The sequence below is a fragment of the Balearica regulorum genome, chromosome Z, assembly GCF_011004875.1.
Source record: "Balearica regulorum gibbericeps isolate bBalReg1 chromosome Z, bBalReg1.pri, whole genome shotgun sequence".
Taxonomy (NCBI): domain Eukaryota; kingdom Metazoa; phylum Chordata; class Aves; order Gruiformes; family Gruidae; genus Balearica; species Balearica regulorum.
This window is the reverse complement of record NC_046220.1, coordinates 46,303,940-46,316,550: the sequence shown is the minus strand read 5'-3', so window position 1 is coordinate 46,316,550 and position 12,611 is coordinate 46,303,940. Positions and strand designations below refer to the sequence as shown.

The following is a 12,611-nucleotide window of genomic DNA, read 5'->3' as shown; positions in this document are numbered from 1 at the left end:
TTATGTGCAGTTCGTTGAATGCAGTGTTTCATTTAAAGAATATCAAAGCATTTTAATAAGTTTTAAAAGATCTATAATGAACTTGCATTTTGAAATCAGGCTAATAATCTTTATAAATCTTCAGCACATTGTACTAAAAGACTAAAAATCTCTGGAGAAAAAAGACTAAATAATTTAGGGAGCTGGCTATGGGTCAGATCTTTCAAATCCTTTCCAATGTTCACTACAAAATCACATGCCATGAGTTTGAAAGACTTTAATGTTATTGAGTGGAATGTCCATTATCTCCTCAAATATTAGGCATGATTTAAAAAAAAAATTCTTTCTGAGGGAAGTGGATGCCAAAATGCAATCATCTGACTGTTCTGCATCAGCCAAAGCAATGAACAGAGTTCTGCTTTGCTGTTTAATCTTCCAGCATATCTTGGACAGAAATAGAATGCCACTTTATTTATTTTGTCTCTTCAGTGTTTTTAAGTGGCCTCTCCTGATGGATCCAAGATATTTTTCTCCCTTTTTTCCTGTGGTAAGGCCATACAGGTCAATTCTGATAATCTCATGCATCAAAACTAATGTTGCAATGTTATTTTTTAAAAAAAATATATATACTCCCAGCAACAATTATGAGTAGATTTTTTTTCTGAAACTAAATGTAGATATATATAGTTCCACTTGAGATGTCAGATTTTTGACAGTAGGTATCTAAATTCCATCAGCAATCCAGCTCCTCTGGGGAAAAAAAAAAAAAGAAAGAAAAAAGAAAAAAGAAAAAAAAAAAAGAAAAAAATAAAAAAGGGGGGGGAAAAAGAGGGAAAAAAAGTTGGATACCTGGACTGGTAGGAAAACAGACTTATCTTAGGTATTTAGGGAATGAAAGAACAGGTTTGAACTATGTGGGGAATGAAATAGAAGAACATTCTCAAATTGTCCTTTTATAGGACATGTCATTTAGACAGGAGCAAGTTACCTCCAGTATTGCTTCTATGGCAAATTAAGTGGAATTCAGGGAATCATGCATCAAAATGCCCCAAATAGGTCTTTACTGGTGTGTTGCAAAATGTATTCTGAACTGAAGCCTAGCAGAAAGACGTTAAAAACATTATTTTCATCTGACACTGTCCAGTTTTCTTAGGGTGGGAGTATGCTGGCTTTGAAGGAAGCCATAATCATAAAGTTTCAGTCTGGTAAAGGGAGTAGTTTTATGCCTATGGAGCCTTATGCATATGAGGTTCGTAATCCATGACAGAGGCTGCTGAATATACTGTTCCCAAGTTAGTGGCTGAGAATCTCCTGTGTTCTAGGTTAGACCTCTCATCACAAGACACAAGGAGCCACCTCTTTCCTCCCAAATCTAAAATTAGGAATCTGTGACATTAAAAAAATATGTGATAAAGTTGTATGTGTAACAAATGTGGTAGTCTTTGCATAGTGGATAAATCATCACCCCACCTGCAAGTCCCAGTTATTTTGCTCACAGTAGTCTGTGAAGTTATTTGTATTGCATGCATTGGTTTTGGAGTATGCATCATAGGTTTAGCCTTTAATAGCCTGGCACAGTTTGTATGTGTCCCAACTGGGTTATGCAGTTGGGAACTTTGGTCTGATACCTTCTAACATTTTAAATTCCTAAGGAGTAACTGTGATATCATCTTTATATCAATGATTTTAGTTTACACAAAGCTTAACTCAGCTATGATTATTTTATCAGAAAGCTTGCTATTATCATTTCTCTTCCTGATTACAATCACTTCAAGTTTTTAATCTCACAAAGACATAGAATAATCTGTAGAATTGCAGACCAATGAGATGTTGAAAAAAAAAAAAGTACTTACTAAGGCTGGAAATTTGCATAAATCAAGTGATGGTAACAGGAAGTTTCTGAGCAGTGGTACTTCAATAGATGTGTACCCCTGTAGTTACAGAATCACTTCTTGATACTTCTTTTTTAAAAAAACTCCATATCTTTCACATGGAGTTTGCTTTGTATGCTGTTTAAAGTTATGATATGTACAGGTTTTCATAGCTTTAATTCAGGAAAGGAAAGCGATGGCTGCTTATGAAGCCTCATAATTAATTCTTTTACTCAATGTTTATGAAAGCAAATTTCTCTTGTTTTCTATGTGTGTTAGCCTGAGAGAGAGAGAATTTCTGAGATGAAATTTCAGCTTTGGATTCTACACTTTTCAAGGAAAATTAAATTTTGATGAGAAAACAGGATCGTTTTCATGCCGGGATCTTTGGAAAAGTTTTCTGAAGTTCTCTAATCACAGATTCTTCCAATTCCATGTATTCTTCCACATACTTCATCTACTTTTAATACTGTTTCATGTACTTCAATTTCATATATCATTTGTAAAGGGAATCAGAGCTTTATTTAAATATCTCTTCAGATTCTCAAGTTGATTTTTTTAGGAAACTTCTTAGTGATTAACCCCTTTTTTCTTTCTTAGTTTGAAGAATGCAAAATTCCATAGTTCTGAACCACTTATATTTATAGTGATAGCACCATTTTGTTAAGAACACCCTTCTTGATTAAATCAAATTTCCAATTGATTTTTTTAAGACCCTATAAAAGAGGCTTCATAATTTATATCATATATGACCTACTAATCTGCAACTCAAAGTATGTTAGTGCATTCAGGGTGTCAGCCTTTCCAAGTTGATTCTCTTTAACTTGGAGGGAAAGTACATTTCTACCTGTGACCTGATATCTTGATTCATGTTGCCATGTGCTTGCAACATCCTTGCTATATACAGGAGGTTAGGTTATTTTTCTTATAACCCCCACACAGAAAGTCCTCTGTTGTCAGCTCTCATTGCTGCCCACCAGGAGGGTTGGACGTTTTAACTCATCATGTGTTGCTTTTTTGTGAGGGAAGCAGATCATGCTGCAGGGAAGGGGTGCTTACACAGTGAGTGAGCAGTAAATGCAGTGTTGTTGCCTCTCCAGTATCCCACAAAAAAACACATCTAGGGCCATACTGCTCCTCGATGAAAAGAGGAAGTGGACAGGTAGATTATCCATTTAAGATGAGTCTGCAATAAAGTAGAAGACAACAGGAGGAGCCAGACATAGAAAGAACAGTGATCCACAGCGTGATGTAAACTCATTTTAATCCAAACACATTGACATATGCCTTAGAGGCTTCTTTGTGAAGTGGGAGTCCTACTCAACAGGGATATTTACAGTCAAAGTCAAATTTAGAGAGTGGAGAACATATGTATTCCATATGCCAGGCCTTTTCTATTCTCCTATGCACCTCTATACCTCTTGCCCATTCCCATTCATTGTCTCTTCTAATGACATGTTTACTGTAGGCATAAAGACTGCATAGATAAATCATATTTAAAATTAAATTGTGTAATGAATATCCTGCAGTTTCGTTTGGACTTCCTTGCTGCAAAGAAGTACAGACAACTTTTACCAATAGTATAAAATAGACAGGGGTTAGGTCATTGTTCCCCCAAAGCAGCTGCCATAAGCTAACAATGGCTTTTAGATACTGTGCTGCTTCTGATAATTCTTTGCAGTTGCTGTAGCACTAAATCTTTGTTCATCTTCTGTCATAAACTATGAATCATAAAGATTCTCTGATTTTCATTCCCCCAGGTGATCAACAATGAGTGACTTATCCTGTAAAACATTCTGACTCAGCTAATTTGAATCAGTTACCCTCTCTAAGTGAGAAAACTGCTATAGTGTAGGAGCTTTCATACATCAAGGGATACATGTTCTAAATGAGAGCCCACTATTTTGTAAGATACTAAGAAAAGCAGTGTTTCACCCAGAACAGTCCTGAGGAATAAGCTTTTTGATATCAACGGGTAGGGATCAAGTACTAATATTCCATGTAATATTACTATTTATTTCTGCTGTTGGGCCACTTTTTGCAAGTACTAACATTAGCACTGAGGAGGGGTATAAAAATAGTTACTCTTTAAACTCCTGGAAGATCAGCATGACCAAAAGCAAAATGGTTTCTTCCAGTGGACTCAGGAACAGAGAAATTACCTGGTCCTGTGCAGCATCAATAAGGTGAGTTGAAAGTAAGTATTCAAGCTAAAACCAAAAACGCTGACAACACAAATGCTCCTAGTTTCATAAAATGAATGATGAGTTGTATTCTGATAACTCATTGATAGAAAGGGGTCTTTAGTTCACCTAGAAGTGTTGGTCTCCCTCAAATCCAGATTGTCAGTGTGGTTCTTGGTTTTGTTAGGAAATTCCCCAGAGCTGATAGTTTGAATGACTTTCTGTCATGCAATATGTGGGAACTGAAATAAAAATTTTGGAGATGAGAGATGAGGGACCCCAACATGATCAACCTGTTTCTCTAGAACAGTGTTTTCCAATTTGTCTCTGATGGTTTCCACAATTTCTGTCCTTCAAACCTGTCCAAAACAACCTGCAGTGATTTGTTGTCTAACTCTTATTTGTTTGACCCTTGGCTGAAGTTGCATGTCTGTTTTTCTACTTTATATTTTTCTTTTTGAATTTCAGACTTATCAACGAGTCTTTGAGAGACCAGTTGCTAGTTACCATACAGAAGACTTTCACATACACCCGAACCCAGGCACAGCACCTCTTCATTATCCTCATGGAGTGCATGAAGAAGAAGGAGCTGGTATGTTCAAACTTTCCTTAGAGGCAAAGAGAGAGCTCAATGCATTATTTTGATTGTCTGTCAGGTCCCTGTTGAAGGATTTCACAAAACTGATCACTGTGATCCAAACTCTAAAAGGATATTATATCATGCTGACTTTTGCTTGCTTTAATCTATATTTTCTCGTTTAAAGTGAATAATCCAACAGAACTTCTCTTTCACCACAGAAAATCTCAGAAGGAAGCACAATTGTTTATCTGTCACTGGGATCATATTTTAAAGATGCTGTACAATTGCACGAGTATCACTAAGGCTATTATTTTATTATGGATATGTGTGACAGGACAAGAAGAAACAGCTTGTCTCCAAAGCTCATAATCTGCAACAGCAAGGCTATCCCTTTAATACATACTTACTCTTTCTTGAAGAACACAAGATCTTTCAACAGTTTCTGGGAGCTCCATGAGGCTGCTTTTGCAGAAGCATTTTTGAAGCAAAATCACTTTGTAAAAAACTTGGGATTCAATTCCATGGGGTTTTATTTCTTACAAACTGACTGAATAGACATGCTGCAATTTTGTAACTTAATCTTTATTCTAAGCTTTGTTTCCAGTTCATATTGCAGCTTCCTGGAATTCCAGACTGATGACAGTCTGCAACACTTTGTGTAGGGTAACACTCAAAAGGAAAGATTGACTCAGTTGTTTTACAGAAGTTTCATTTTCTGAAACTGTTTGAGTTTTTTGTGAATTCATCCTCTGCAGTGCCATATAATTTTAGTTGAAAATATGGCACAGAGTAATTAATACCACTGGAAGGGAATGGGGGATAAAAGTGTTAAAAAAAACAACAACAACAAAACAAACAAAAAAACCCCACCAACCACCTGCCCTTCTAGACAGAACTTTGCAAAATAGAATATATTTCTTTATATGGTTTAATTTGCCAAAAGTGCAGTATTCTATTCAGTAACCAGCAGTTCATGCATCCATCCTCATGCATAACTAATCATTTACATGTACCACAATCACCTGGTGTGTAACTTGGACAATGGTAGAGACGAGAGAATCCCAAGGACAACGTTTCAGGGAAGACATGAGAGCAGCATGCAGTTCCACTATGCCGTTGCAGTGTAGATGGTTGATGGAACCGGATGTCTGCTGTCGTCTTCCTCCCACAATCAGAATTCAAACTGTATAGCAGACTTTAAACACCCTTTAGCTATCCACAAGCAGTCAGTGCAGCTCATAAGGTATAGACTAGTCATGCCTTCCCTAGGAGAACTACATCAAGGTAGAGTTCTTTTTTCTTTCTTTGTCTTTTTTTTTTCGCATCAAAATCTCTTTTGCATTTAAAGATGCTCAGAAAAATATGAGTGTGTTTTCAGAAATATTCTTTCTATCCATTTATGATTGTCAAGATGTACCATGACCTCCATGGAACTTGAGTTTGCTTTATATGTGTAGTACATATGGACCTCAGTCTACCTTAATTTTTAATTTGCCGTAACATTTCTTATCATTGATTAGGAAAGAGAACCTCCTTAGGGAAAGAAGGAAAGGAACAAGGGAGGAAGGGGAAAAGGGAGGGAGGGAAAAAGGGAGGGAGAAAAGGAGGCAGGAAGGTAGGAAGGCAGGAAGGAATGAAGAATAGAAAGTAGAGGCAGACATTGAATTATCAAGACTGGGAAAATGCAATTCTGGATTGTTCCAGACATCTAAATCCAGAACTGGTTGTCAGGCTTTGAACAAACTCTGCTACTGCAAAGTTAACTGGGATGTTTTTGTCTGCAGTATTCATATCAGGATTTTTATTCCAAGCAAGGTTATGCATTCATTACAAGTTTCTTTGCAGACATGTAACCTCTGTCACTACTGACATTTTTTACACGTCTTTGAAAAGCTATTAGCCAGGAGATGGTTTGCCCAAAATTAGGTGTGCTGAACTTGAATTTATAACACTAACCCAACCTTATGTAAAGAGAATACATTAAAACAAAACAAGCATTTCTCTCTGGTACCTCAGTTGTACTCAGAGTGTTAATTTTAACAGTGGTATGCTAGAAAAATTCTATGTCTGAGGTGTGGTTGCTAGTCTAAGGGTGTCCTTTAAGACTCATAACCTTGTATATGAATGTAAAAGAAAGATGATACTCATAATGATGAAGATAGCATTACCAGAGGAGATAGATGACCTTGGACATGTGAAGTATTCCCAGGAGTGAGTGGTGACTTCACTGGTTCTACAAAGCCAGATGTTTCATATTTCCACATCTGTCCCAGCTCTTGTCCTTCCTCAGGCTTGATCTTCGGATTTGGTTGTGCATAAGACAAAACACTGCTTGATGACCTAACTTCACCATTAGTCTGATCTCCCCTCTCCCTAAAGAAACAAATAGAAGGAAGAAGCAAAAGATTCTCCCAGAAGGCCCAGCAGCAGCCAAATTGGTCATGGCTTTTTACCCTAAGTTCATGGTCAGTATGCCTGGCTGTCTGACTTTGTGGCTGCTGAATTCATAGGGAACAAAGCAGACAGTGCAGGAGAGGCTTGTCATATTACAGCTAAACAATTAAGTGCAAACAGGGTACAGGCAGGAAGATGCTCTTATAGTAAAGGACATAAATACAGATGAATCACAGATGTGGAGAGAGAAAATAAAATGCAACTTAATCTCTTGAAAGGAACAAAAAGCTACCTTTGAAATAATTTTTCCTACTCTACCTACTTAGAAAAGTAGTGTAGAAAGACTGGCATCTCTTTTACAAATTTGACATAAGTATGGTGGCCAGGGAAAAAGCATAATCATAACAAAAATTACCCCCTTCACAGAACATCAGATTTTTCAAGCTCTGACATTTTGGATTTCACTTTTAAAGAATGGTCTCTGAATTGTATGCCCAGGGAGCATCATTATTATGATGTGCAATGTTCCATTTATTTGGTAAAGTGTAAATTCATTTGTCGAATAAAATCTGAGTACTCAAGCTGGATGATAAGGTGAGGCCATAGCAGAGGAGAGAACTAAGTCTGTTTGTTAGGTTTGTAAGACAAAGCAAATTCCAATTCTCAAATTAATGAGCAGTTTTTATTAAATCATAAACGTAGCTGTGTTGATACAACAAGCATCAGAGTTTATATTCAGAAATTTATTTGGACCAACATACTTAATGAGGACTATGGTATAAAAATCTATTTAAAATTAAGTAAACTATACAGGTCTGAATATGTAACTGTAGATTACAAGGGTAGGAGAGCATTTTGTATGTAACATATGGAGATTCTTTACTGTCACATTTACATAGAATTCTTAAAACAATTTATGCCCAGAAGTTCCTAAAATAGGAGCATGAAGGCTCATCAAAGCTAAGTGGGCAGCAGGCAGTATTGTAAAGTCCAGTTCACAGTTTTTTTCAAAAAGCACCATGAACATTTTTTCAACATGTTCCCATCTTCTGCATGCAGCTTATGAGAAGCTAAATCAGCTCATTCTTTAATGCAGCCCTTGCCTGCCACTAAATTAAAAAAAATAATAATAAAATAAAAAATGAATGGAGCGGAGGGAGAATTTAAGAAAAGAGAGAGGAACTTTTTGCTTAGAACATTTGCTTTCCATATCAATTAGTCCAAAGTTACAATAAGATGGAATTCCATACATTAAAAAAAAAAAGTTAAGTAGAATGAGACAGACTTCAAAGGTGTTTTTTGATCTTTCATTCTATTGTGGTTACCTTGCTGATCTCAAAATACAAAGAGCAGGTGAGGGCACTGCCTGAGGACTCAGTCTGGCAGCAACATTTCCCACTGGAGCCCCAGCTCGGCCTCGGAGACAAGTGGCAGTGAGGAAAGGAATAGCAGGCTAGGAGAGTTTACTTCAGATAGTACCTGAAAACACGTTGTGTTGGGTTATAGTTCTACTACTAGAAACGGTAGTTTGTTTCTAACTGTGCAAAGGAGTATTTATTTCTGTCAGCAAATAAATTAGCCTTATTATTTTCCCTTAAAGACAGTAATCCTGGTGTTTGAGTTTTTCTGACAAATACAGGCTGTTCCATTCTTTTAGGAGAACTTAGTCATTTTGCAGCTTAGACTGGCATGCTGCTGGAGTGTTTTGTTCACAAATCACAATGTGATCTTGGAAGCCAGAACGTGCTTTCCAACAAGCTGTGTGGGTCCCTCTATGGACCTTCATTGGGCAGGCACTGCGAAAAACACCTTGGTAAGCCAGAAAGGTCTATGTCCCTGAAAACAACACTACTTGTTACAGTGAGATACATTTGTCATAAAACTAATGTTTCCAAAAATAATGCTTTCAGAGTGAATAGACCTAATCTTATATCCATTTAATAGAAAAGGCATTTGCTGTGAATCAGGATAGGTCCAGTCTTAGTACCTTAGTAATCAAAAAATGGCGCATTAACACCAGCAGTAAAGACTCTGCCTGCTGGCTAAGTTTGTTTTCTTATTATTACCAAGACGATTTTCTGCTAAATTTGTTTCCTCGAATATTTGAAGGTTCAGTTACTCCATTAAGCAAACTGATAGTGTCATTGCCTACCACTGCATTACAAGAAGGGTTTGCAGAATGGATGCTGAGCATAGGTTTATGTGCATCCATGAATTCCTGGAGCTCATTTCCACATAGAGGCAACAGACGCAATTTAATTAGTTTCTGTCTAACAGAGAAACAATAAAATCCCATCTCTATCTCATGTCACAAAGTAATGGATATTTTTTACCTGCCTCCCCTTTTCTCTTTTTTTCCTGTACCTCAGTGTACGATCACTGTGATGAACATAATGGCTGCTTGGAAACCATGTAAACCTTACTTCTGCTTTGTGTTGCTGAGTGTATATAGGGTAATAGGTCATTCCAGATGACTTCATGACTAACTTGCAAATCTGGTGCTGTCAGGTTAAACAAAGCAGATGTCAGGCTGAAGTAGCTGAGTGCACTGAGCTGGGACCAGGACAACCTGCATCATGAAGGTGCTTACTATTTATGGTGGTTTCCTTTCAAACACAGATGGATCCAAATTGTCCAGTAATGCAAAGTGCATGACCAGGCTGTGTTGCAAGGCTAACATTCATACCCCAATATTATCTTACTACTGCAAGGTTTTGACTCAGCTTATGGGTTACTTACCCAAAGTACTGGGAACCTGTTGAGTGATTTATTAGTTCTTTTCTATTTGGACTACAAATAAGATATATTCATCTTCGGTGGTTTCGGTTTTGTTTGACTGAAAAAACTGGGGCAAACCTGCCCATATTTCTGTAAGAGTTTATACCGGAAAGAGCTTGACGTGATCATATACTGGCTGCAAAAAACATTGTGCTTTTCAGCTGGATGTGCAGGCTCAGTGAATTTGTATGCTAATTAAACACCATCTGCAACTGTTTATTAGCATACACATAGCTATGTTCTGAATTAAATATTAGATAAATCAGATGGACTTTTGAGAATTTACCAGCATATTGTCACTTCATTACTTTGGCCCTTCCCAAAGTTAAAAAGTTCATTAAGATGCTTTTTTCAAAAAATAAACTTGGCTTCATAAACAAATAAATTATTTCAGCTAAGATTTTTTTAATGCTGATGGAATCTTTTTTGAAGAGGATGCAGAAGAGGGCTTGGTGGCTTCTCAAACAGTAAAAATCAACTGTAGCTCCTGCTGGAGTATAGTTGCTGTGAACAGCATGTAATTTGGCAGTAGAGATCTGGAGCATCACGTAACTACTGGCCTGCTGGTTGCTGAAACAACTCTTGTCTCTCCCATGGAAATACTCGCTGAGATTTCCAGCATAAAGTGTACTGATGCTAATTAGTTCTCTGCATCTAAATGGAGCTGCCAGTCCTCTTCAGCAGTGACTGTAGCAACTCTCCTAATTTTGATGAAGGTTAAATCTCCTATCCAGCCAGTGCAAATCAATAAGATTAGTCTAGTAGGAGGACCTACCTCTATAAGTAAGTGTTAAGGTGATGATTACAGGGTAGTTTTAAATTCTTCAAACCTCATTTGATTTCTTTTTGCTAAAGAGTTAAAACCATATTTTGTTTTTTCAGCTGCCAAGAAGTCAGATGAAGTTAGCTGGGCTTTGCCATTCACTCCACAGAGAATGAAATCTAATACTAGGACCAGGTTTTTTGTTTCACTAATTCAGAGAACAAGCAAAGCAGCTATATACATTAAAAAAAAACCAAACACAAAGACAGCTGTTGTATTACAGTGAAGTCTTGAAAAGCTTTGGATCCTACCAGCTGCTTTTCAACTGCTGTCAGGTGAGATAAGGCTTCTGCTAACAGAAAGCACAAGAATGTTAGGTCTACCGTTGAAGCAAAAGTGTGCAACTTAGGCATTATTTGGTCCATTCTGAACCTCTGCTGTGCGATCGTCAGCACAAGTCTGCAAAGACCAATATTCCTTTTGTTGCTTACATCCAGTAAGTAGGTATTTTCTGTTTTATGTGGTGCACACTGCCTGCACAGTTACCACAGATGGAGTCACCTAGTAGCTACTAATGCAACTTTCTTACAAATGTCTTCTTTTCCTATGTATTCTGTGATTAAAATTGCAGCTACAGAAATTAAATTTAGAATATTTCTTTTCCCTCTAGAAATACAGGCTTGTGAAAATATGCATTACCCCATTTACACTATTAACAAGTAATTCTGGGAAACGCACATGAAATCATGATACAGCTCTGTCAATTATCCCAGTAATGAAAGTGAAGGCAAAATAGTACTCTGTGACACAGCAACTTCCACATAAGATAATATAAACCAATTTTTGCAATCAGGGAATTAGAAGGGTTCAATGCAGTTAGTTTATAAACTCCACAATCCTATTCAGAAACTTTTCTTATTCCCTGGCTCTGTTGTGTCTGGGGAATTGTAATTTCTTTTGCCTTTCTTATAAAATATAATTACTCTTTCTGTGGCTTCAGATGGGGCATGGAGGCCCATTCATTACTGCTAAAATATCTTAGTCATAGAAGAGGAGTTCACTGTATGAGATGCAGGGTCTGTGTAGATAAAGCAGTAAGTGCAAATTTACTGTCCTATAGGAGTATTTTACACTATGTGAGCTGCCTTTTCCAAGTATCACCTACTTAGTCTCACCAGCAAACCAGCTAGGAAACTAATAGTTTCTGGCTATTTTTGCTGCTTGGTTTCTGTATGCTATCATGATGTTGTTAGCTCAAATACAGACTAAGCATACACCTGCATCATCTATAGCAAAGAACCCTGGGCATCCATGTACTGCCAGACTGTTTGAAAACATCTTGCAAAGCAAAACTAGAAACTGAAGTTTGAGATGGAGCAAGAGTCCCCGACTTTAATACCATTGCAACCCAACCAACTCACCATACTTCCTTCTAAGATCAGCATTTTCAGTTCAGATTAGAAGACATATGTGTGCATGTAACTCCTGCAGACAACACTGTTTATGGCAATGAGTTGCAGGACATAATTTGTCAGTATATACAGCAGTGGGAATGACCAAACTGAATTCTTGTTCTCTTAGAGTAACAGAGTATTAGGTCTATCCATCTCAGTGATGTGCTTTTTGCATCACTTGTGGCTTTTTTTATCAAACTTTGCCTTGAAAACCAATTTAGTTTTACATTGCTTAGCATCTGTGAGCAAGAGATGGGTTACAGGTTAAAGTATCTCACTAAAAGCCCAGAATGACATTAGCTTGCTCAGCTGTTTTTTACAGAAATTATCCTACCCAGGACTGTTAGTTTAGCAGGACAACAGAGATATTGCAGATCCAAGGTTAGGTGCCAGAAAGAGCCAATTTATTACAGAGTAAAACTGTCTAAGACTGTGCTTTGCTGCCAGTTCTTATTTTCCCAGAATGAGCTAAAAGGACTTGTGTAGGTACACCCACCCACATAAAGGCCAGAGACTCTAAATGTAAAACAAAGTTGAAATGGTATGTACACAGGTCTTAATCAGAAGGTCAAACGCACACATAGATAGAAGTTGATTCTAACCTGTGGC

General features: G+C 37.3%; 1 protein-coding gene across 4 annotated transcripts in view; it reads left to right on the top strand.

Annotated features, from left to right (window-relative positions):
* Positions 1-12,611, top strand: part of TRPM3 (transient receptor potential cation channel subfamily M member 3) — a 424,445-nt gene that overhangs the window by 325,260 nt on the left and 86,574 nt on the right. For all 4 annotated transcript variants that reach the window (XM_075739535.1, XM_075739534.1, XM_075739538.1 and 1 more), the window contains exon 8: positions 4,502-4,625. In XM_075739535.1, coding sequence (XP_075595650.1) covers positions 4,502-4,625 — 124 coding nt within the window. The remainder of the gene's footprint in view (positions 1-4,501; positions 4,626-12,611) is intronic.